The 26,484-nt window shown below is 33.5% G+C and overlaps 1 protein-coding gene across 1 annotated transcript in view; it reads right to left on the reverse strand.

Moving 5' to 3' along the window:
- ATR (ATR serine/threonine kinase) overlaps window positions 1–26,484 on the reverse strand; it is an 84,265-nt gene that overhangs the window by 8,239 nt on the left and 49,542 nt on the right. Inside the window, exons 30-42 of the mRNA XM_010976818.3 lie at window positions 25,681–25,772; window positions 23,088–23,179; window positions 22,676–22,853; window positions 21,305–21,484; window positions 20,251–20,410; window positions 18,369–18,548; window positions 13,788–13,930; window positions 8,051–8,148; window positions 7,343–7,575; window positions 6,267–6,401; window positions 4,576–4,776; window positions 3,404–3,547; window positions 639–789 (exon numbers count right to left, since the gene is read on the reverse strand). Of these exons, the coding sequence (XP_010975120.3) occupies window positions 639–789; window positions 3,404–3,547; window positions 4,576–4,776; window positions 6,267–6,401; window positions 7,343–7,575; window positions 8,051–8,148; window positions 13,788–13,930; window positions 18,369–18,548; window positions 20,251–20,410; window positions 21,305–21,484; window positions 22,676–22,853; window positions 23,088–23,179; window positions 25,681–25,772 (1,987 nt within the window). The remainder of the gene's footprint in view (window positions 1–638; window positions 790–3,403; window positions 3,548–4,575; window positions 4,777–6,266; window positions 6,402–7,342; window positions 7,576–8,050; window positions 8,149–13,787; window positions 13,931–18,368; window positions 18,549–20,250; window positions 20,411–21,304; window positions 21,485–22,675; window positions 22,854–23,087; window positions 23,180–25,680; window positions 25,773–26,484) is intronic.

Below are 26,484 nucleotides of genomic sequence, written 5' to 3' on the forward strand. Positions count from 1 at the left end.
TTCCTCCATTTCTTCTATATTTATTCATTGTAATTCTACTGTAAGGAAGAACTGTTCCCACCTTCCTATTTATTTATTTATTCATTCAAGTATTTGTTTACATCAGTGTGGACTCATGTCTACATATTTCATTCCATGGGTTATAATCTGCTACTATCATAATTTATTTTGGTGCTCAAGTTATCCCAGGTTTGGCCAGTGGGAAACTCTAATTCCAATCTAACACTTTTGGCTTCATTCTAGCTTTCCCTTTCCTTTTCCTTTTCCTTTTCCTTCTCTAACAATGGAAAACTGGCTCTCATTAGCCACAGTATATTTACTTCTTTGCTAAGGTCTAGTTTACCCATAAAGTAGTTTCAGAATTGCTAATCAATAACCCCTAGAAAAACAAATTTTCATTTACATTTTTGTAAACTACCTCAAATCCTTTTGGGATAAAGACAGAGAAGGAATGAAAACACAGGGAAAGAAGGAAGAAATTACTTAAGTACTTCAGTACATAGTACCTAGAAATTTTACTATGGCTTATACCAAAAAAATGTACAATGGCATACATTAATAACAATTATACCTATATTACATGTTAGCAACTATTATACCCATTTTATATATTTATATCATAAGAATTAATTTTATACCCTTTTCCTTATATAGTTTGGTCAGAATAGGTCTCAAGCCAGCAGTGTTGTTAACCCATTCAATAATCCCACATTCATCATTCAGTGGAATAACTGCATATGTTCGAATATGAAGTTCTCTTCTACGAGATTCTGCATCTTTTCTTAAGCACTATTAAAAAAAAACACACATAAACTTAAGTTAAAAAATTTCTAAATGTTATGCCAAATATATCTAAAGATTGTTCATTTCATAGCAAAAGAATGTCTATGAAAGCTTGGTATGAGGGGGAAAAGTATATATAGCTCAGGCGTAGAGTGTGTATGCCCAGCATGCATGAGTACCTCCATTAAAAAAATAATTAAATAAATAAACCTAATTACCTCCCCTCATTAAAAAAAAAACACTTAAAAAAAAAAGAGAAAGCTTTATTATGTAGTGCAGATGAACAATTCTTCAGAACGGCAGGGCAAGAAACTACTGGGACAATATCCTTAATTTACTTCTAAATCATTAAAAATACCTTGAGTAGGTATTTCTCTTAATTATTCATTTTTAATGCAACAACAATACTGTATTCAAAAATATTATATTTATATATTTAACAATGACAAAATACTTTTTAAAAATTACTCCCAAGATATTACTAAAACATTAAGTCCTTAGGCACAGAGACAGCTGTTTAATTTTACTTCAAAAAAATGCATGAACTGAAAAGTATGAGTTTTATGATAAACCCCCAAATGTATTTCTTACTCTTGTAGTTTATTTGTTTTTGGGTTTTTTGGGGGGGGTGGTAATTAGGTTTCTTTATGTATTTTTTAATTAATTTTTTATTTTATTTTTTAGTGGAGGTACTAAGGATTGACACAGGACCTTGTGCATGCTAAGCACACACTCTGCTGCTGAGCTATACCCTTCCCCCTTACTCTTGCAGTTTAAAATTACAGCTTTATTTAAAAAATTATCTCCTAGCAGGAGAAAGCTTTTCCCATCTCATTTGATTAATCCTAAAATATACTAGGTAAGGATAAACAGCATTTTGTTTAATTCCAGAACTATATGAAATAAACAAACTAAGCACACATCTATAATTGTTAACCTGTCAAATTCAAAAGGTCAATCGATGACCGAAAATACATTTTAACTTTAGGAATAAATAGGCTACATAAATGCCAGCAAAATAGTATGGCATTAGAATCACATGTAAAGATATGTCTTTCTAGACCAATGCACTGACTACAGTTTTTCACAATCAGGCTATTTTATTTGACCATGTTAATGTTGGGGAACAGTAATGAAATAACTTGATCGATAATAGAGCTGATTAAGATACATTTATAAACTACAGCCAGGCTGCTTGAAACTTCCTACTAGAAAAACACTCAGGGAGCTTTGGGACAAACATAGTAATGGTTTAGTATCAGTGAATTAAGTTACTAATTTACCAAACAATATTTTATTTTTAATTTTTTAAATTCCAAACAACATTTTAAATAAAAAATATTCATTCTCTTTACAAGAACTTTGAAATGAGTTTTTAATGTGGTATTAGTTTTTAAATTACTTCTGGTTAAACTAAGCCCAAACCATAATTCTCCTTTTTAAAAAAAAATGAATTCATTTGCTGCTCTATCTTTTCTATATTAAAGGTCTGAAACTTTTTCTGCTAATAAAAGAGTTACCAATGAAATGCAGGGAGGGGATAAAGAGGAGGAATGAAGAGCTTATAGAAAAATACAATTTCCACAGTATGGTTTAATTTTTTACCAATGGAAAAATGGATGCTATGCACTTTTAAATACCTGGCTAGAGAATAATTCAAAATACCTAAGACCATAGATAACCCCTTAAAGATATTTCTCATCTCTGAGATAGAAATCAAACACTTACCAAAAGAACTGAAAAAAATACTAGTGATCGCCTTTAAAAAGTGTGTTGGTAAAATAGAATCTAACTTTGTTTTCTGAAATATTAAACATAAATAAATTTGATAAAAAGTATATTATAGATAATTTAAACATTAAATAGAAAATATTTTCCCTTGTTAATACATCTTATACATTGTTCTCAATATAATAAAAGTATCTTATTTTTTAAAAATTAAGTGAAACCAGCAATTCCACTTCTAGGTATGTATCCAAAAGACTGATAGCAGAGACTCGAATAGATATTTGTACACCTACGTTCTTGGTAGCATAATTCACAATAGCCAAAAGCTGGAAGCAGCCCATGTGTCCAGTGATGGGTGATTGGATAAACAAAATGTGGTATACACATACAATTGTAGATTATCCAACCTTATAATGGAAAGAAATTCTGACACGTGCTATAACATGGATGAACCTTGAAGACATAATGCTAAATGAAATAAGCCAGTAAAAAAAGGACAAATACTGTGTGATCCTACTTATGTGAGATATTTAGAATAACCAAATTCATCGAGACAGAAAGTAGAATGGTGGTTACCAGAGGCTGTGTGACGAAGGGTAATAAGGAGTTATTGTTTAATAGATATAGAATTTTAGCTTGAGAAGATGAAAAGTGTTCTGCAGAGGGATGGTTGTACAACAATCTGAATGTACTTAATGCCACTAAACCGAACTGAACAGTTAAAAATGGTTAAGATGGTAAATTTTATGTTATATATATTTTATCTCAATAAACAAATTAAGTGAAAAAAGGTAGTAGACTTCATTCCCTCTTTTTAAGAGAAATCTATTTGCCCATATCACATTGATAGTAATTATGGTAACTCTAAAATAAAAGGAAACCATATCCAAACCTTATTAATCAAAGAATTGAATTCCATCAGTCTACAATCCTTTCTCAAGTCATCTTTGGGCTTACACATCATAATGTAGAACTTCCCATCAGATCCTTTTAAAGAGATCTTCTTTGGTTTCTGAAGAGAAGCAAGAATTTCTACCTAAAAGATGATGAGTTATATATAATTAAGGTCAAAATTCTTTGTTCAAATTTCTGTGTGTATTATAAATATTGTGTTACCTAACATAATAAGGAGAATATAATAACCTATATTATATAGCCAATTTATTATTTTAATAATTTATTTTATCTTAATTATCTATGATATGAAAAGAATGGTTCCCCATAAATAGAGACACATTTTCACCCATTAGAAGTGGCTATTAAAGTAAAAGGATTACTTTGTCAGCAATGCAAGTACATATACATTTAAATTTAGGCAGCCCCTTAAAGCAGTCACAATGTTTAAAAGATTTTAGAAACATTTTCTAAGGACCTTTCTGCAGAACCTGAGATAGTTTTTAAATGCCTTTAATGGTAAGAAATGTTTATCAATGGAAAGTAATTTGATATTTGAAAAAAGAAACTCCTCCAAAATTATGTAAGTAAATAAACTGAGTAATATTAAGTTAAAAACAGAGCATGACTATAAGTAACGAGAATTATTTTATTATATGGTTTAGTAACTAGCTCTTAAGCAGTTAAAACAAGTGTTTTGAGCCACAAAAGTATTGGAATAAATATAGAGTTTTCAAAAGTATTTACTTAGAAGTGCTCTAGTATCATTTCTTTAAGATAGTAATAATAACAACAAAAAAAGAATAAAAGCTCCTCCTAGTTGAATTTCACTTTCTCCCAAAGAACAAATTACAAACAAGACTTGGTATTTTCTTCTCTTTCTGTTTTCCTTTTTTAGGAGGAGTATGGAAAAATCAAATTATGGAAAAAAATAGACTTTAGTCATACTAAAACAATCTGGACATCTGAAAAACCAAAATACTAGGTTGAACACAGGATTTTTATCAGTTAATTCTGTCCCATCAGTATAACAATTTTACTCTTCTGTATTTCCAATCATTTTTTCTTTGTAAATAAAATTCACTTAGTCTCTGAGAAAAACAATTTTAAACTTAATTTAAAAATTTACACTTAATTTTAAAAACATAGTTATATAAAACTGCAGTTTACCGTATCATCAAAGCCTGCAATATAGGCCCAATGCCCAGGAAATGGCTCATGGTTAGCATGGGCACCTGGAATTGATGGAAGAGTAGGTATCATGACTGACTGCAAAGGAATGAGGATTTCACTAAATGTTGCGTCTTCTACCAGCCTCTTGAGCATTTTAAAATGAGTGCTCATGCTCAGTGTGGAGCTACTTCCATCCACCTGGGGGAAAAAAGGTAGTACATTTTAATTTCTCTGTTTATCTTGAATTATAGAATGCTTAACCTTACCCAAAACAAAAATTTCACTTCTAAAATATCTTAATTACAATGGCTCAGCAGTCTGTAGTTTCCTAATTGAAAAAAAAAAAAATCATCTCATTTTAAGCTCTCTGTACTCCTACCTCATCATAGGATGTTAAATGACTAAAGCAGTAGCAATGGCCTACAATTTGTTATCACACATTAAAAAATTCCAAAGAACTCTGTAAATCAAACCTTTTTTTTTTTGTACCAAATCTCATTTGGCAGCAAAAAGATACCTGAACTTCTCTGCAAAATTACATTTCACTGCAGAAACAGTTATATATCTGATTATGGGAGAACTCCCTGAGATTACCCACAATGATACTCTATAAAGTATATGTACTGTATTAAGTGAAAAATTTGAAAAATTCTGAATTTCTAAATGTAGCTGGCCACAAAGATTTCATATAAAGAATTAAAAACATGTACATGTAAATAACTTAGAAGTGCTGGTGTTTAAAAAATGTTGGCCATTATCATAACACTGTCTTTCATAATGTCAAGTGCATCAGAGGTCAGAAAGGATTAATGCAGACAGGAAAAACATTACTCTTTCAAGACATTTATTGGAAGGGAAGATGAGAAATACAGTAGTCCATATTTTCTCACCTGTGGATAGATGATAGAGTGAATATGTGTATGGTGAAGTCTAGTTATTTACGTTATAAAAAGTCTTTCCCTCCTTATAATTACCCCTACTCCACTTTTACCTTTCCTATACATTCTTTAGGATTTTTTCCTTCAATTCTTTAGGTAGAACAGTGGTTCACTCCTACAAGCATGTCCATCGTCCAGTCACAAGCCCACTAAAAAAAGTATTTATTACACTAGATGACGACCATCTGCATGGTTCCCTACGAGACTATAAGCACTTCAAGGCTGGAGGACATGTCTTACTCATCTTTGTTTTTCTTAGCACAGTGCTTGTACCCTGGCAGGCAATGAAATGTGTACTTAAGAATGAAACCCAAAACTCTAATCTTCTCTCAGGTATGTAGATTAATGTATATGAATTTTGAAAATTTAAAGATATGACAGAACACAGAGAGAACTTTAAGGATTTTACATATACTTATATTTTTATGGCTTATTTCATATCCTCTACTTAAAAAAATTTCTAATAAATATGGATAATTTACTCTCAGAAGAACTTACATTAAGAACTTTAAAAAATTTAGAGGATATATGAGAGAGGGACATACCTTAGAAATTGAAAAAACAGCTTTATTAAGATAAACTGTACATATTTATAGTATACAGTTTGATAACTTTTGATATATGGGTACACCAACATACGTGAGAATTTTAATTTAATTAATCAGATGAAATAAAAGCAGCTAAAATCATAGAAGTTTTGTATAAAATTATCCAACATTGGTTTATAAATAACAAGATTTATGACAGTACCGACTTATTGCACAATTCTAGAAGCTTATCTGTTAGGCGAGTTGCATCTCCAACAAACTTTTCTAAGGATTTTTTCATATGAATGGCTTTATTTAAGATTTCCTTGCATCTGTTCACACGCATGGGGTAGGAAGACTGTCATTTAAAAAAAAAATTAAATGTAAGTTTTTTTAAAGATTTTTTTTTTAAAAGATCACAAAATTTTTGATTGACAAATATCAACTTAAAGAGTATACATAATGAGAGTTTACAATGATAGCAATTTCCTGGAAAGCAATTTGGCAATACTATCAATAGCCATAAAAATGCTGCTATCCTCTGACTTGATGAATTCCCTTCTTAGGATCTACCACGAAGAAACAGTCAGAAATGAGAATAAGTATAGATGTATCCTGATGTTTTGTAACAGCAAAAAAGTAAACAAGCTTAGTAATCCACAACAGTTATATAAATTATAGATGGCTAACCACTACAGAGTTTAATACTATTTTAAAAATTATATCTTCAAAGAATATTTAATAGCATGGGAACATGATTATGGTAACAATCTTAAGTGAAAAAATATGAAATTATACATCTATATAATCCAAATTTAATGTTAAAATATGCATAGATACAAAAATACATCAAAATATTAATGACAGTGAATTTTAATTTTATATCTGCATATTTTCTAAATTCTCTAAAATAATTCTTAAGTATATTTACTAACTGGTGTATTCCTATTAATAATGCAATAAAAATATTCTAGTACTAATATTTCAGATAGTTTGGATTAAAACACTTGAAAAAAACAGGTTACCATTTATACCAAGCACTAACAGTTTACTAGACTTCATAAAGAAAACATGATAAATTCTTTGATCTTAGACATACTAGTCACTTCATTAGAAACGGTAAATATTTCTGAATTTTATAATGAGAAAGTGCTAAATTTCTTTTTTAAAATAGTTAAAATTTATGTTTTGCTACAAATCTAATGTAAGAGAGAAACTCGAACTTGTACCTACATATTAGCATTAAATAATCAACGCCACATAAAACAGAAAAAGATGCTGTTGTGATTAATATATCACCTTTGACACAGCTGTCATCATCCACATTGCTTGTTGAGGATAGGCCAGAAACACTTTGGCTATAATTTCCATCAAGACAACAAAAACTTCATCATGAGAATGACAAATTCGGGAGATCAATTGTGAAAAAGCAGTCAAAAACTGATAGGGAGCTAAGTGATTTGTGTGCTCTGTGATAACTTTGTTTATTTTAGCTAAATCATTTCTCATTTGTGCACGATCAGAGCGGCCAGCTGGGGGAAAAAAAAACAAAGTTAAAAACACCAGTAAAAAATAAAACAGTGTTTCAATTTCACAGAAAAAAATTTTTGTTTTAAAAACAGCTTTATGATGTATGTTACTCCCCTGTCCAAAGCTAGATCACCTGCCAATTTGTGAAGATAGTTTTTCTTTTTTGTCCGAGTAGGAAAAAAATATTTAGGTCCACTGAAAAACTCAAGGGCCATTAATTTTCACTAGAAGCAAACAGAATAAGCCACAATCCACTGTAATTTTTAATGTAAATTACTTGGTTTAAACTAATATTTTTCAATATGTGTTAGGTTCACCCAGGAATGAGCAGATTTTCACTTGCAGGCCCTGCAACTACAACTATTTTTTAAAAATCTATGTTTAGTATTTCCTTTCTTTTTTAACATTGAGTTTCCTGTTCACATGTAAATTAAAATCCTTCTTAATTCCTTAAAATTTTTACCAAAAAAATTGTACCTTTTTCCCATTCGTATGCCTTAGCACCAAAATCAAGCCATAGCGATAACATTCGTGGCATTGACTGATATATGAACTGATTTCCATACTGCAGAGATCTGTAATTATATGGAAAAGATATTAACATAGTAATCTTCTTTACATTATATGAATTCAAATTTAAAGATTTAAACTACCACTTGAGAAACAGATAGCCTTCTGACAAAAATTATATTATCAGTATTTGCTCCTAGTACAAGTTACCTTTGACTCTTCTCTCCCCACATTTTTTCTTTCTGTATCATTCCTCACTAAGCTCTATATTACATGGACCAAAAATAATTCAAGTTTTGACCTAGTCAGAGTCCTGTCAGTACTTTTTTCAAATTGTCCTTAGAATCTGTGCCTTCATTTGCATTCCATGGCAGTGCAAAACATATATAAAATATATTTATATTTTATTCAGATTCTTTTTCTGTTTTTTTATTGTTTTTTATGAGATATTAAATATAGTTTTCCCTGTGCTATACAGTAGCACCTTGTTTATCTATTTTATAAATAATAGCTAATACATGCTAATCCCAAACTCCTAATTTATCCCTCACCCTTTCCCCTTGGGTAACCATAAGTTTGTTTTCTATGTCTGTGAGTGTTTGTTTCATAAATATGCTCATTTGTATTATTTTTTTAGATGCAACATATAAGTGATATCATATTATTTGTCTTTCTCTGCCTGACTTACTTCACTGAGTATGATAATCTCTAGGTCCATCTATGTTTTTGCAAATGGCACTATTTCATTCATTTTTATGACCAAGTAATATTCCATTGTGTGTGTGTGATGTGTGTGTGTATATAGATGTGATACACACACCATACATACCACATCTTCTTTATCCATTAATCTGTTGATGGAAATTTAGGTTACTCTCAAGTCTTGACTATTGTCAAAAAGTGCTTCTATGAACATCAGGGTGCATTTATCTTTTCAAATTAAGAGTCTTCTCCAGATATATGTGCAGGAGTGGGATTGCTAGATCATATGGTAAGTCCATTTTTAGTTTTTAACTAACTTTCACATTGTTTTCCATAGTGGCTGCACCAATTTACATTCCCACCAACAGTGTAGGAGGGTTCCCTTTTCTCCACATCCTCTCCAACATTTGTTATTTGTAGACTTTTAATACAGCTATTCTGACCAGTGTGAGGTGATACCTCACTGCAGTTTTGATTTGCATTTCTCTAATAATTTTAGCTGTTATTTCTTGAAATAAACTCCTTGCTTCCTTCTCCCTCTCTTCTCTTCTGGGGTACTCATTACCCTAAAGTTGCTCTTCCTAAAAGAGTATAGCTCTTGCAGAATTTCCTCATTTTAAAAATATCTTCTCTTTCCTGTTCTACTTTAATCATTTCTAGATTTCTATCTTCAAGCTTGCTAATTTTCTCCTTTATATTTCCAGTGCTTTTAAGTGCATTCTTCATCTTGTTTATTAAGTTCCTCAACTCTGGAATTTCTGTTCGGTTCTTTTTTAGAGTTTCAGTCTCTTTGGTAAGTACTCCTTCTGTTTATTGATTGTATTCCTGAGCCCACTGAACTGCTTTTCTGAGTTTTCTGTAGCTCATTGTGTTTCTTCATGACAGCCATTTTGATTTCTCTATCAGTTAGATTATAATATTCTGTGTCTTTAAGTTTGGTTTCCGGAAAACTGTCGTTTGCTTTTTGTGGTACAGTGTTACTGTGGTTCTTCATGGTGCTAGATGAGTTGTTCCTCTGCCAGCATATTTGAAGTAGGGACGGGTTAAAGATTAGAGGCCTTTCTTTTGTTTTCCAGTAGGTGGCACTATAGCACAAGGTTTTGGTTTCTTTTACCTGAGCTGCCTCTGGTTCTACTTGCGAATCTGCCCTTTCCACCCTCTGCCATCTCTGTTAGAGGTATGGTTCCCTGCCCTCCTTAGCTCCTCTTGTGCCTCTGGAATCACTGGTGCCTCCCTTCTGCCACTGTCACTGGTGTTGCTGCCTGGTGCACTGGGATAGTAGGCTGTTCCACCCCGTCCAGGATCCCAAGAATTGCAGGCTCCACTGCCATGGGGGAGGGAAAAGTGGGGAGTTGGGAGAGAAGTCATGGTTGCGTGGGTGCCTCTGCTGCGTCTGGTGTTGTGAGGTTCGTGGGCTCTGCCACAGTAGGCCCGGACTCGTGGGCACCTTAACAGCTGGAGGGATACGGTCTCAGGCCCCACTGCTGCTGCTTCCTAGTTACCTGTGGCCACAGGAGTTACTGTGGGCAGGAGGCTGGAATCATGTGCACCTCCTTCCCTACTACTATTGGGTTCTTTGGGGCTGTGGGCTCAGCTGCTGTGGCTGGAGGACTGGGATTGCAGGTACCACCTCTGCTGTTCCCTGCTTTCACCTCTTCTATGTGTTCCAGTCCACCCACCTTTAGAGGTACTGATATGTGGATTCTCCAGTGTCCTGGTGTACTGAACAGGCACCTTTGTTGCACTGTGGATGTTTTACTGGTTGTAGAAGATGAAGGACTGAGACAAAGGTACATTTTTATTTTGCCATGTTGCCTTGCTGATGTCACCCCAATCAATGAAATGTATTTATATTTCTTAAATAATAAAACTTGAAAGTTGAAACTACTCCTTGACTCATGGGCTGCAGAATGAATGCTGTGTTAGCAGGCACGAAAACATTAATCTCATTGTAACATCTCTGTCAGAGCTACTGGGTAACCAGGTGCATTGTCAATGAGCACTCATATTTTGAAAGGAATCTCTGTTTCTAAGCAGAGTTTCTAAGCAACTGTGGGCTTAAACTATTCAGTAAAACATGTAAACAGACTCGCTGTCATCCAGGCTTCGTGGTTTCATTTATACAGCACAGGCAGAATAGATTTAGCATAAATCTTAGGGCTGTAGGATTTTCAGAATAGTAAGTGAGCACTAGTTTCAACTTAAAGTTACCAGCTGCATTAGCCCCTAACAAGAGAATCAGCCTGTCCTTTGAAGCTTTGAGACCAGACATTAACGTCTCCTCTCCAGTTAGGAAAGCGCTAGATGGTATCTTCTTCCAACATAAGGCTGTTTTGTCTACATTGAAAGTCTGTTGTTCAGTGTAGCCACCTTCATGATCTGAGCTAGATCTTCTGGATAACTCGCTGCAGCTTCTACATCAGCACTTGCCACCTCACATTGCACTTTTCTGTTATGCAGATGACTTCTTTCCTTAAACCTCATGAACCAACCTCTGCTAGGTTCAAACTTCCACAGTTTCTTCACCTCTTTCAGCCTTCATAGAATATAAGAGAGTTAGGGCCTTGCTTTGGATTAGCCTTTGCTTTAAGGGAATATGGTGTCTGGTTTGATCTTCTCTCCGGACCACTATCACTTTTCCCAAATCAGCAATAAGGCTGTTTTACTTTCTTATCATTTATGAGTTCACTGGAGTAGCACTTTTATTTTCTTTCAAAAATTTTTCCTTTGCATTCACAACCTGGCTCACTTCAGCACAAGAGGCCTAGCTTTCAGACTATCTTGGCTTTTGACATGCCTTCCTCACTGAGTTTTTTCATTTCTAGCTTCTGATTTAAAGTGAGAGATGCATGATTCTTCCATTCCCTTGAACACTGGGAGGCCACTGTAGGGTTATTTATTGGCCTAATTTCAATATTGTTGTGTCTCAAGGAATAGGGAGGCCCAAGAAGAGGGAAAGAGATGGCAGAACGGCCAGTTGGTGCAGCAGTCAAAAACACACACAACATTTACGGAATGAGTTCCCTGTCTTATATGGGTACAACTCACGATGCCCCAAAACAATTATAGTAGTTAACTAACATCAAAGATCACTGATCACAGACCACCATAACAAATACAATAACAATGGAAAAGTTCGAAATGTTGCAAGAATATCAGAATGTGACACAGAGATCTGAAGTGAGCAAATGCTGTTGGAAAAATGATGCTGATGAACTTGTTTGAGGCAGGGTTGTCAAAAAACTTCGATTTGTAAGACACAGTATCTGTGAAGCTCAATAAAATGAGGTATGCCTGTAATGTCCTTTCCTTCTTGAATTTAATTATCATTGAAATCCTATCCTCTTCATGAGGCCTAACAGACTTCTGGGGCAATGCAGTTCAAAGACGTATACTTTTGATATCATGAAGCCACTGGCTTGAGTTTTGACTTCAGATTTGTCCCAAATCTATGATGCCCAGACCTGTTTGGTTCATTTCTGGATCTTGCTAATATCAAAAAGATATTTCTAATATTTATACCATTTATTTTGATATCTGATCACATTCTATTATGTATCATTATTTAAATATTCTGTGTGCTACGGTTTCTCTATCCAATCCCTCCTTGAGGGCAAAGACTAATGCTTAATTAGTAATGACACAGTAATTCAATTACTCAGGGGATGAGTATCAATAGCTGAGTAACCCTTGAGGCATCCAAATGTTTTAATTATTGTGGATGAAATATGTTCTAAAACAGCCTTACTTTCTTAAACTGTACTTTAAAAAATTTCACACTATACCTGATACTTTTATGCATATTAAGGAGTTTAAATAACTCCTTCTTTTAGAAGAAATGTATTAAACAAATTCTGTACAGTAATGCACAATAAATAAATTCTGTACACTAATGCATGATATATGCTAAGACCAAAGAACAAATGAAAAGTATTACTCATTTTGGAAAGAAAAATGCATTTAACAATTAATAATCATTAATAAATAAAATTAGGTTTGGACTTTATGAAACCTGAATTCCATTTTGAAGAAAGGCTTGGCCAAATCTTGCAATCTTAACACTACTGATGAATAAATATTGCTTTGATTCTTGAAAATATTGAACTGAGAAGTCAAAATACATAATAGGCAACTTTAAATAGATTTACTGCTCTGAAGTAAGTTACCCTTCAACATAAAGCAATGGTACATGAGTATGATAAGAAGAATGACTACTACTTCTTAGGAATTAATAACTTGTGATAATATAAACAGGCATGAGACAATACACTATCTGATGATAATACACTAATATATGAAACGATAATACACTAATATATGAAATTAAGTTATTTCACCTGTTACCTAGTTTAAGAGATAATGTCTTTCTACAGGTCTAATATCAAAACTACTTTTATATATACTACTTCTTAGCAGAATGGGCTGGAAGGAAATATTCCACTAGCAATTAAATACAACCATTAAATATTAGATTTAGGGTCTTCTGAAATTTCAGGGAAGGGGACTCAGGGGATCCAGAATGGGAAGGGCACTTAATTTTCACTATATATATACATGTATATATATACATGTGTGTGTGTGTGTATATATATATATATATATATATATATACTTTTTTTTTTTTTAGTTTTTTTTGGTGGGGAGGTAATTAGATTTATTTATTTATTTTCTTAATGGAGATACTGGGGATTGAACCTAGGACCTCATGCATGCTAAGCATGTACTCTACCACTTGAGCTATACCCTCCCCTCCTATATATTCTTGGTGCTATTGAATTCTTAAAAATACATGCCTATAATACTTATTCCACTAAAACAGTTATTTTTTGAAGGGAAGGAAAAAATGTATAAAGAAAGAATTTACATCTCATCTAAGGTGATAATTTGAATCAGTGGTAAAGCAGAGAACATCCTGCATATGCCAAGATCTGTAATAATAGTTCAGTATCAACAGAGTCACCCTGATGTATTTAATCAGCAAACATGCAGTTCTCACTCTCACCTTCCAAAGTGAAGGACTATATACCGAATGAGATCACCCTGTTTTTCCATTTTGTTATCTGTGACCATGGGCATCAATTTGTCATAGTACTTGGCAAGGTAGAAATGTCCATCCTCCCACTCTGGCAGGAATAAGGTCACATCCTATAAAAGAGAACACAGGATACTCACTTAAGAAAACCCCCACTACGCTGGGAAGTAAAACACTAATAGATAATTAGGGATCAAAAGTATGAGATCCACATCTAGGCAGAGCAAAGTCAAAGGCAGACTGACTCTTTGGTGTGAATAAAGAATAGCTACTTTCTTACAAAGGTTTTCTCCAGATAGCTGGTAGGTTCTGGTGGGTTGCCCACTGACCAACATGTCATGATAATTAACTATACAGGGGGAAAAAAATTCCACTTACATTGTACTTTATAATTTTCAGGTAGATTAAAGTATTTTATGTATGTGTGTATATGTATATTTTTATTGTTTTAAAATAACCTCAAAGAAAGTAGAAGTAATATCAAATCCTTGAAAAGGACAGGACTTTAAAAGCATACAAATATGGTTTAAAAAAAATCACATTATCTTGTTTTTCTCCAAGATCTCACATAAGTTATTGCCCTTACTCTCAACTGCTTCATAATCAGGCATCTAAAAAGCATTCTCCATCTCACATTCATCCCTCAAACTATTTCTTTTTGGCTTCAGTCTACACCACTCCACTAACAGCAAATAAAGAGATACTTTCCAATTCTGATCTCATCTGAGCTCTCTTCAGCACCTGTTTCTGTCGTCTATGCCATTTCCTCTCTGAAACACTTTCTTCCTTTTGCTTTTGTGAGGCCACAATCTTCCAAGTTTTCATCTACCTTTCTGGCCATTCCTACTGAGCCTCCTTTGTCATTTCCTCTCCCTTTCTCTGCCCTTATATTTGTGTGGTTTATTAATTTTTAATGATATTACTTGAAAATGTTATGGAAAATATATAGAATAGCTGGATAAAAAAATTTCTAAATGAAGTTCTACTTTTAATTCCAGCAAGTTTGAGAACATGGTTTAGAACAGGAACCTTAAATGAGATCTTAAGTTTCCTCTGAATCTAATCCTGAAACCTGACAGATAGAAACCTGCTTCTGGATAGAGAAGAAAATGACATGGCTAGATGTACGGAATAGATGCTGGATTCATGTACCTAAAAACAGCCACAGGGATGAGGCTCCCAGTGTGCTTCTCCCATCGAGTCACAGGAGAAGCAAAGGGAACAAAGGAAAATACTAATTAAGATTTCTTCTATAAAGATATTTTTCAGTCTGGTTCTATTAGCTTTTTATCTTTCTTCCTTCCTTCTCCCGCCTCCCCTCTCCCCTTCCTTCCTTCCTGGTTTAAGATTTAAAAATTTACTTTGGAAAATAAAGTTTACATACAAATTCACCCTCTCAAACACTGCACTACTCCCTTTTTTTACCCCCCCAAATAACCACCATTGCAGATTAAATGTTTGTGTGTTCCTTGCCCCACCCCCAAATTCATACGTTGAAGCCTAATCCTCAGTGTGATGATATCTGGAGGTGGGGTCTCTGGGCGTTGATAAGGTTATGAGTAAGGAACTCTCATGAATGTGATTAGTGCCCTTATAAAAGAGGCCCCACAGATGTCCCTTGCCTCTTGTGCCACGTGAGGTTGTAAGAAGATGGCAGTATATGTACTAGGAGGCAGGCCCTCACCAGACACTGAATCTGCTAGCACCTTGATTTTAGACTGGGATTTCAAAATTTGTAGATACTGACAGGCATAAGCAGAATACATAAACAAGATTATACTGTATAGCACAGGGAAATATATACAAGATCTTGTGGTAGCTCACAGTGAAAAAAAATGTGACAATGAATATACGTATGTTCAAGTATAATTGAAAAATTGTGCTCTACACTGGAATTTGACACAACATTTTCAAATGACTATAAAGCAATAAGAAAATGTTAAAAAAATTTTTTTTGAACTTCCCAGCCTCTAGAACTGTGAGAAATAAATGCTGTTTAAGCCCTTCAGTATACACTATGTTTGTTATGGCATGTTTGTTACTGTTTTGCTCATTTTTGAACTTTATATAAATGGAATCATACTATATGTATGATTTTTTTATCTGTTTTTTTTTTCATTCAACATTAAGTTTGTGAGATCAATCTAAGTTGTTGCATGTAACTTTGGTTTGTTGGTTTTCATTGCTGTATGTAGTATTCTATTATAGGAATATGCTATAATTCGTTTATCCATTCTGTAACTGATTGACATTTGAATTATTTCCAGTTTAAAATCTACAAATAATGTTGGTGTAAATATTTTTGTACATTTTCCATGGAGACAGGCCGAGCACTGGTAAAGTGGCTGTGTCACAGTATTATCACCTTTAGGAGAAAATGCCAAACTGTTTTTCAAAATGACTGTAACAATTTATACTTCCAGCAGCACTGAACGGGAGTCTACATGTTCTATAGCCTTTCTAATACTAAAAAATATCAGGCTTTTAAATTTTAACCATTCTGGTAAGTATATATTGCTATCTCATAATATTAAAATCTGCATCTATTCCTGTCTACAGGAATGTAGACTACAGTGAACATATTTTCTTTTCACTTTTTTAAGGTCATTTATATATTCACTTCTGTGAAGGCTTCTATTCAATTTTAAAATTCAGCTGTCTATTTTTTTTTAATGAAATATAGTCAGTTAACAATGTGTCAATTTCTGGTGTACAGTATAATATCTCAGTCATATATACATACATATATTCATTTTCATATTCTTATTCATTATAGGTTACTATAAGATTTGAATATAGTTCCCTGTGCTATACAGAAAGTTATTATATTCTGGATATGAGCCTTTTATCATTTATGTATTGCAAATACCCTGTAATCTATGGCTTGCCTTTACATTCTTCAAAAAATACTTATTAATAAATATATATTTACTATTTCTAAAATTGCAATACTGTTGACATACAATATTATGTTAGTTTAAGGTGTACTGTATAGTGATTTGATATTTGCATACATTATGAAATGATGACCATGATAAGTCTAGTAACCATCTGTCCACAAAGTTATTGCAATATTACTGACCACATTCCTCATGCTGTTTATTACATCTTCATGATTTTTTTATTATGTAACTGGAGGTTTGTATGTCTTAATCCCCTTCATCTCTTCCCTCACTACAGACCTCTCCTCCCTCTTGCCTTTACATTCTTAATGGTATCTTTTGATGAAGAAAAATTCATAATTTTAATTTAGTCAAATTTATTAATTACTTCTTTTATGGTTAGAATTTTTGGTCTGTTTAAGAAGTCTTGACTTACCGCTAGGTTTGAAGATAATCTCCTGTATTCTATTTTGGGAACTTTATTATTTTGTCTTTCACATTTAGATTTACAATCTACTTGAAGTTTATGTTTGTTTATGTTGTGAAGAAAGGATCAAGTTTGATTCCCCCCATAAGATATCTAAATGACACAACACCATTTATTGAAAAGATTATTTGTCACTATTCTACAATAGTATCTGGAATCTGTTTCTGGGTTCCCTCTTCTGCTCTACTGGTTTATTTGTCTAAACTAACATGACCACAGCACCACCTTAATTATACCTCTATAGTAAGTCTTGAAACGTATGCTAGCTATCCTCAGTTTGCCCCTCCAAATACAGCTGTCACATTGTACCCTTTTCTACCCTGCTCTGTGTCCCAAAAGATTGACATTGATGATTTATATCAATTGGCCTATCTACCCTCTGCAAATTGTCCTGATTGTTCTTTCCTTAGCAGTTGTTCTAGCTGGGTCTCTTAGAGTTTTGAGTTATGCATGTGCATCCTGGTATTCAGTCAAAGACTCAAAGTGATTCCTGTGCTGAACTTTTCATCAAACTCTTTTTTCTTGGTTAGTCTGCCTCATAATTCTAGCCATCTGTTCTTAATTTATTATCTTGTATCTTCTATATTCTGTTTTTTCACTTTTAATTTTTTCTTTTTCAGTTCCCTTTCTCACTCCTTGAGATGGATTCTTAGCTCATTAATTCTGAGCCTTTATTTTCTTCTAACATACGCAAATAAAACTTCAAATTCCCTTTAAGAATGGGTTTAGCTGAATCCCACAGATTTTGCTATGTCATACTTTTATTATTCAGTTCAAAGTATTTTTTAATTTCTACTGCAATGTTTTTCTTTGACCTATGAGTTACTGAGAAGTATCTCGTTTATAACACCACCTATGTAAAGCTTAAAACCTAGTAAGCAAGGTATACATTGTGTTTGTTCAGAATTTTTCAGGCTAGGATGTGTTAACTTGGAGAGTAGGGTAAAAGGGTGAGTTGTAGAGTGCTAATCATATTGTTTCTTGACATGGGTGGTGGTTTCAGGAGTATATTTACTTTGTGATAATTCCTCTGGCTATATCCTTGTGTTATATACTCACTATAAAGTCAAAAAAGTTTCATGGCTATTTTTATACATGGTTTGGACTTTAAAATAATTTTATCTATTTTTCCAAAACAACAAAGTCCACTTCTAACTGAAATTGCATTATACATATACTTACTTTATATTTTTTCATAACTGCATTGCTTTCAAAATTAGCTGTTTCTTCCATAAATCGACCCACTAGTAGCATAGCTCGACCGTGGATTAACATGTTCTTGCTCTCGGTTGGGGTTTTATTTTCAGGAAAGCATAATTCAACACCTTTCTGAAGAACAATTAGTGCTTGGTGAACATCACCCTGAAAGAAAAAACGCAACAACAGCCTTTTAATTTAAGAACATATTTCCATTTTCTGAAAAACAATTATTAGGATTTAAAGTTCACTAGATATTTTATGTATAAATCTATTTGTAATTTTATGTTCTCTATCATTTTCATCCTATGAATAAAAATCCTAAAAAGGAATCATTGCTTCATTTCATTCATTCATTTACTCATTTTTTACGGTCAAAGTGCAGGGAACTGAAGATACATGTAGATAAATAGGGATAAACAAACATATATATGTCAAAATCTCTGGCTTAAAAAAGTTCATAATCAAGTGAGGAAACAAACTGTAAAACAACAGCACAATGTGCTAAGTGTTATTAACAAAAGAATATACATGAGTATTACGGAGGAAAGAGAAGAGAGTTTCCTAAATGTACCTGAAGATACAGGAAAATGGAGTTGAGCAGCAAGCAGTCAGGAAAGACGGTCAAATGGGGAAAATCTGAATTACGTCTTAAAGAATGACTAGAAATTTTCCTGGCCTAGAATTCAGTGAAGGACACTCTTGGTAGAAGTAACAATTATTTTAATTGGGAGAAAGGCAAGTAGTCTGATTTTAGCTGAAGACTAAAGGGTTTGTGAGATAGTGACAAATGAAGCTAAAGAGATGGGCTGGGAATTGATGAGAAAGTACCAATCCTAAAGGCATGAAGAATACCTTGATGGATTTTAACCAGGGGAGCAACATGATTCAATGGGCATTTTAGAAAGATGACCACTGTAGTAGTGAACATTGGGAAAATGGTGACAGCCCCCCAAAAATGTTGTTAATATTTTCAGAGGCTATGAATGCAAAGCCATGAATGAAAACAGCAAAGATAAATAAGAGGAAGAGAACAAAAGATATTTCTAAGATAGATTTAGTCTCCAGTTGGATGTGCAAACTGAGGGAGAGGAAAAAGTTCAAGATGATGCTCAGATTACTGTTGTAGATGAGAGGGTGAGATAGGGTCCTATTTAGAAAAATAGGGAATATGGAGGAGACACAGGCATTGAATTTTCCAAGATGAATTGCATTCTCAGCATATTGAGTTTAAGGTATTACAATACATACAGAGACTAGCACTAGCTCCGAAAATGACCAGATACCAACTAACGCAGGCTGAGATTCTACTTTCACCTCCCATCCAGGAAACGTGTCCTCCTCATAAGCTTTTCAAGTAGTTAAGAAATTTTAAAAGCCCCTTCTCATAACTGTAGCTTTAATCTGAGGATTGCTGAGGACTTTTGTTCCAAAGCTAAGCCCTTTCTGGCAGGCTAGATTAGAAGCAAATCTTGACAGTAACACTGGCAAGTCCACGCAAAACTAATTATCTGTCAAGAATGTGAGTAAGGATAGCATTATGTTCACTTAAATAGCTTTAATTGCCTACTACATGCACTCGTATAATATGTATAGAAGGTAAAAATTGGTCACTTGCCTCAAGAAAAAAAGGGAAGGCAGATGAAAACTGAAAGAACTGCACTTTCAGTCTTGAAATTGAAAAATATTTGGGAACTTCAGGATAGAAGGAAGTTTCTTCCCGATTATGGGAGATAAATGTTGAAGAAAGGCGACAGGAAAAGAAGAGTCTGAATTTAGGTTAGGAATCATCTCTCAATCAGGCCTTTGTAGGAGGTACTTAATGCACAATGGAGTACAGATATGCTGACATTCCCTTGGCCATTACCTTGGACCACAGCCACTTTGCCCTTTCCACGTACAGCTCAGCGAGTCGTGACTCTCCAGCATTGAGGAGAGCATTGTAGGCTGTCTGGTGGTGACCAGCCTTTCTAGCGACTCTGGCACTCTGTAGCCAGCATTCTCCAACCATTTCATTGTAATCTGGTCTAAAGGAATGTGACAAAATGGGGGAAAGAGCATTTTAAAGTGTATTCAACAACTTAACAAAAATATCTCCTCCCAACATGAAACCTTCTCAATGTATCTTTTTAAAGGAATCAAAGAAGATTAATTTGTTAAAAAAAATAACTTTTTTTAAAATGGAGGTAATGGGGATTGAACCTAGGACTTTGTGCATGCTAAGCATGCACTCTACCACTGAGCTATATCCCTGCACCTCAAAAAACTAATTTTACTTTTCTTACCGAGTTCTCCATTTTTATCAATTACAAGTCTATGAAGACCTTATTATTAGCTTATATCTGTACCTTCCTTAGATAGGTTCTTAACATTAAAAAATGACATACTGCATATAAAAGTAATTCTTAAGTTCTAGGTTCATTTCAACTATATAGTGTAGTCATGACAACTGACAATAGAAAAATACAGATTCACAAAAAAAAAAAAAAGAAAAAAGAGGACACTAATGAACTCATCTACAAAACAGACTTGCAGACATAGTAAACAATTTTATGATTACCAGGGGAAAGAAGGTGGGAAGGGATAAATTTGGGAGTTTGAGATTTGCAAAAGTTAGCCACTATACATAAAAAAAAAATTTCTTTGGTATAGCACAGGGGACTATAGTCAATATCTTGTAATAATCTTTAATGATTCTTTAATGAAAAAGAATATGAAAACAAATATATGTATACATATGCATGACTGGGACATTATGTTCTACACCAGAAGCTGACACATTGTAACTGACTATACTTCAAAGAAAAAAAAGAAAAATACAGATTCAGAGAGAAAATAAAGAAAAATAAATACTCTCAAATAATAAGCAAATATAATACTAAATTCACAATAACTGACGGGAAAAAAAAAGTGTAAAAAACCTTTTGTTGAGGCTTAATAAAGCTCTCCGGAGAGCCAGAATGGGCTCCTTTGCTCTGTAGGAATTCTGCGTCATTTCCAGTCGAGCTATCCAATTTAGAGAATCTTCTTGAGAATTATCACCTGCAGACTGGTGAAAAAGTGGTTTGATGCTATGCTCCAACTCACACAACATGTGCAATCTGAAGATAGATAAAGTCTATGTTAGTATGTTATCATATCCAACCATTTTAATCTCACATATAAAGCATGTACTTTAAATTAACCATGAAGGATCTGAAACGTGCAGTTTTCTTTGGAAGAACTTCAACCAATATATATTCTTGGTATATAAACACTAACATTTATATCTTTTCATACTGGGAATAAACACCAATTTATGTTGATTTAAATACTGAGTGTTTTGCTATGATCCCCAGATTCTCCTAATTAAATTGGAGAAAGGTATATAAAACTAAATTCAGAAAGCCAGACTTTATCACCTATATAAAGATAAAAGAAAATATGGATCCATAATAAATCAACATAAATATTTGCATATTTTGTTGGTACTATCATAAGAGGGCCTAGCATAGTAGATGACAGTAAAAAATCGTGAAATGAATGCAACTTTAACTAATTTTTCTTCCTAAGGCTGATGGAAACATGCATGATACACTCACACTAGGTTTTTCCCATGTATAATTGTCAGTATCTATGACTCAGTGTTCAAGCAGGCAGTTGAGTAGCTACAGAACTGAATTAATCTCAGTGGTCCAATTTCTGGTTTCATTAAGCTGTTACCAAAGGGGCTGATACAAAATATAGTAAATTTTTCTAACTGAAAAAGAAAAAAAATGCTTACTTTTCTTTTTAACTTACTATAGTTTAATTACAACATATGTTTTATTGTTTTCTTCAGGTAAATTAACAGACCTAAAATGTTTTCCATCATGTCCTTCCTTACCTCTAAAAGTTAATATTCCTTTGAGTAAAGTAACACCTACATTTGAGGGGCGAGTGGGAAAAGTCAGATGCACTTCTAAATGAGAAGTAAAGGGAATCAATAAGTTCTGAGCACCAATGTGCCAGGTAGAGTGGATGTCTAGATTATTTAGGTTATACAGGAAATAAACTATGACATTACAACAGGACAAATATATTTTTGGTATTTTTTAGAAGTCTCATAATTGCCTTTCTAATTGAAAGGATGTATTGAGCATTTTAAAAAAACTACAGATAGGGTTATTATGTAAAAAAATGAAAGAGCCATTTTGTGTAGCTATCTGTGCATGACACCAAACATACTATCAGTTACTTAGTAAGCACAAAATTCCAAGCTTGTCAATCGACACATACAGAACAGGAATATAAAAATGGAAACCTCAAAATACCTCACAATATATTCATATCCTCGCTGGTAAGAGCCTCTTTCAAAGCTTGCAGCTGAAAGAGGTACAATTTGTTCTGTTCTTACTAGTTTCAATGTGTCATAAAAAGTTGTCATATCTCTTTTTTTGGCTGATAATAATAGCTGTCCCAGTCTGACACTCCATGTCGTAGATTTCCCATCTGAAAAACAAATGAGAGTCAAGGAAAGTCATGATGGCTGGGTCCTGGAACAAGCTTCATATCATTTGGTAAAATGGTCAACAGAAATCCTGAACAGATGGTTTCATTCTACTTTGAACTCAACAAGGCAATCATAAAATAAGCCGAGAGATTAATTAGGAATGTTGCTTAGCTACTTAAGTCTGAATATTTATGGCTTACTAAAACTGCTTATATTTTAAGAAGTAATTTTACCTGCTGCCAAATAGTTTTCCACCAAATCCCACTGTGACAATTTCCAAGCTGCTTCTACTCTGTATGTGTTTAATTCATCTGTCCATTCAGACCTATTAAAAGAAACCCATTATCAATTAAATTTGTATTTGTTTAAATTTAAAGTAGCATTTAGAGATTTTTTTCATTGGTTTAAATACTCTATTTATTGTATTTATTTATTGTTCTATTAATTGTATTTGTATTGCAGTATATTTTGTACTTAGATAGAAACTAATTATCTCTGTCCAGAACAACCCCCCAGATTTTAATCTTTCCAGTCCTCTAAAACATTTTTTCATAATTACTTCTGATAGAGCCATTATAAATGCCATTTCTTAACAAATTATGCCATATTTTTAGAGCAGAACTAATGCCTGGATAATTACAAAGAGCAGCTGTAAGATTAGCCGCATGCTTAACGTGAACAAAGAGCAGGGAGGAAAAAGCCGAACTGAACATACATGCATTCAGAGGTAAGCAATTCTAATAACTTGAGATTTTGAATTAAATTTACAGAAACACAGAGCTGGTGAGGTGGAATGGGACACCGGGATACACAGGACACTCAGTAATAAGGGAATAAGAAAGTTACAAATGATGTGTCAATAACACAACAATGAATACAAAATTAGCTATCTAAAATACATAACTATTATTATATTATTCTTAAATTACTTTAAAACTTGGGTTTGTATTATTTTTTCTAAGTATTTTACTTATATGACACTAGGATGGCTAGTGATATTTTAGATCATGACTGTATAGAAGGAGCTAGACTTTCTCCATGTTGTTTCTTTATTAATCATTATCATTTGAATATCTGCTATATGTTAGACCCTGGGCTAGCATTTTCCATTTAATTATCTAATAATACCAAAAGGCACACATATCCCCATACTATAAATAAGGTATAACAGGCTCAGAGACGCTTGGATCAATGTCCTTAAAAGCCCTCCTTGTTCTTTCTGTAGTAAAAACACATAAAGAAAACATAACAAATGATTCAATTAATTATTATTTAAAAAAACTAAAATAGCAGCATAAATATTGAATATTCTCCAATTTCTAAATATGACTACCACCAAAAACAATTTAGAACAAAGCTTAAGGTAGTATAATATAAATAGAATTTTCAAAAGTCCAACTTTGAAGAACTTTACAAGCTTATCACCAGATATTAAAAAATCAAAATTTTAGGATACCAATCTGAGTAGAATTAGCAAAATTCGCTCTCCAGAATGTCACACAGTAACGTCACAGCAAGCATTATACCAAGAAGTACCAAATGGCAATGAGGATCAGGCTGTGAAAACTTATCTCCACAGATGCATCAAAAAGAATGATTGCGTAGGCCAAGTACAGTCAATAATTTTGGAAAAATATTTGTTAAATGCAAATATTCTCCCCAAGGAACGCATGTCCCCTCAATGACCACTTGATTCAATATGATACAGCAGCCCTCACTGAATACTGACATTTGCCTTTTTACAACCCAAAGATCAGAAGGCTCTCTGTATCCCAGATCCAAAGAAAAGACAAGAGTCATCTAACTGTGCATCATAAGGAAACATCTTGGCTTGAAGCATAACAAACTTCCCCAAATTCCTGCAATCTCTTTATACATGAAGTCTCTCAACTAATCTGGATAAACATCTAAAATATATAACCAGTCTTCCCCTGCTTCTGTAAAGCATTTTCCATCATTTCATAAATTCCACTACTGGGAAACTCTAACAAAAACTGAGCTTCTCTGCTCTCTCTACTACTGTAGAACAGTGGTCCTTAATATCACAGTTTGGAATTTACAGAAACTGTACTTAGAAGAGCCGCTTTCAGAGTGATCTAACTAAAAACAGTGGCCAGTGCTCTTTGGTTAACTAAGATCCCATCCCTTTTGACCAGATCTCACTGCCTGAAAAGTCAGTAGGGGTCTGGTAAATATATTAAGGATAAAGCTTTCAGCCCTCAGAGGAAGGCAGCTTCAAGAGCAGAACCAACCCCCCTAGTTATTTTCCAAACTAAAAGAACTGTGTGGCCTTAATCTTTGCCACATATAAGTACTATCTTTCTTTCTTTCTTTCTTTCCTGGTATTATTTACATTGATATAAGAAACCCATTTTCTTTAGGAAAGGAAGGCTGTTTTCATTTTTCTAAGTCTTTAGGGGAAAATCAACCTATACAGCCTAGAGTGGTATTCTTTAATTCGATTACAAAGTTTCCTGTTTCCCAACACAGAAAATAACTGGTACTAATAATACAGGCAGAGCTTTAGATACCCTTTGGAAGTGCTCTTATGAGCCTCACTAGTAGCAGGTGAGGTCTGGAAGGTTCCTGTCATAAAGCAAATTTAATTCAAGGATGACTCTTTGGACAGCAGATAAGCTGTTAAGTGCTAGACTGATCAATAAGAAAGTAGGAAAAATATTTTTTGGTGCTTATCTCCAATACCATTAAAACATAAAAAAGATTTCATTACTTTAGTAAACATTATTGCAATCCAATAAATTAATTTAAAATTTTCCATTCCAAAACAGTAACAAAAGAAAGCCATTCTTGAAAAAAAAAAATTACCTGTTAGCATGTACTCCATTCACCTGAGTGATTACAGTAGACAGCTGACCAAGACCTAACATGGACTTCACTACGCCATGATAATGAATAATCTGGAAATTCAAAAGTATTTAAAATAGCACTTGTCACTTCAAATACATCTTAGGAACCAAAACTAGTTTACCTGATATTCATTAAAAAATATTATTTACCTTACTGAGCCTATCTTTCTTAGTTTAGCAACTGACTTGTTTGACATCAGTAGAGAGCCCTCTACCAATGTCCTTAAACACGTCTAAATTTGTTTTAAATGCAGACAAACTAAAGAAAATCTCAGACTTAATTTATTATTTTTTTCCAGATTTGGTATAATTTTTGGTTCAGATCAAGTTTTAAAAAGTAACACGTACTCTTTAATATTTTGTTTAAAGATTATGTGTCACATTGTTTTTCACATAAAAATTAAAACTTATAGGTCACAATATTATTAATATATACTTTGGGCTTTAGTAACTAAAAAGTTAAATAAGATTATGCAATATTCTTTAAAATTGTAAACAAGACTGTGAAAAATAAAGGCCCTATACCCTTAACTTCTGAGAAAACGAACACGTCAGTTATGACAAAAAAGCAACACCCCGAGATTAAAGAGAACTGAGGCCCAGATCATAAATCAGTGAGTCTAAACCCCTTTCCTGTTCTGATCTACCTGAGGTATACAACATGCCCCCATTAGTGATTGTACGTCAGTGACTCTAAGGGACCATTTCAGAGATTCCCAGATGCTGATGGGGGTATGTGTAATCTGAAAAAGTTTCTTAGGCT

Source organism: Camelus dromedarius, chromosome 2 (assembly GCF_036321535.1).
Source record: "Camelus dromedarius isolate mCamDro1 chromosome 2, mCamDro1.pat, whole genome shotgun sequence".
In the NCBI taxonomy this organism is placed as follows: Eukaryota; Metazoa; Chordata; class Mammalia; order Artiodactyla; family Camelidae; genus Camelus; species Camelus dromedarius.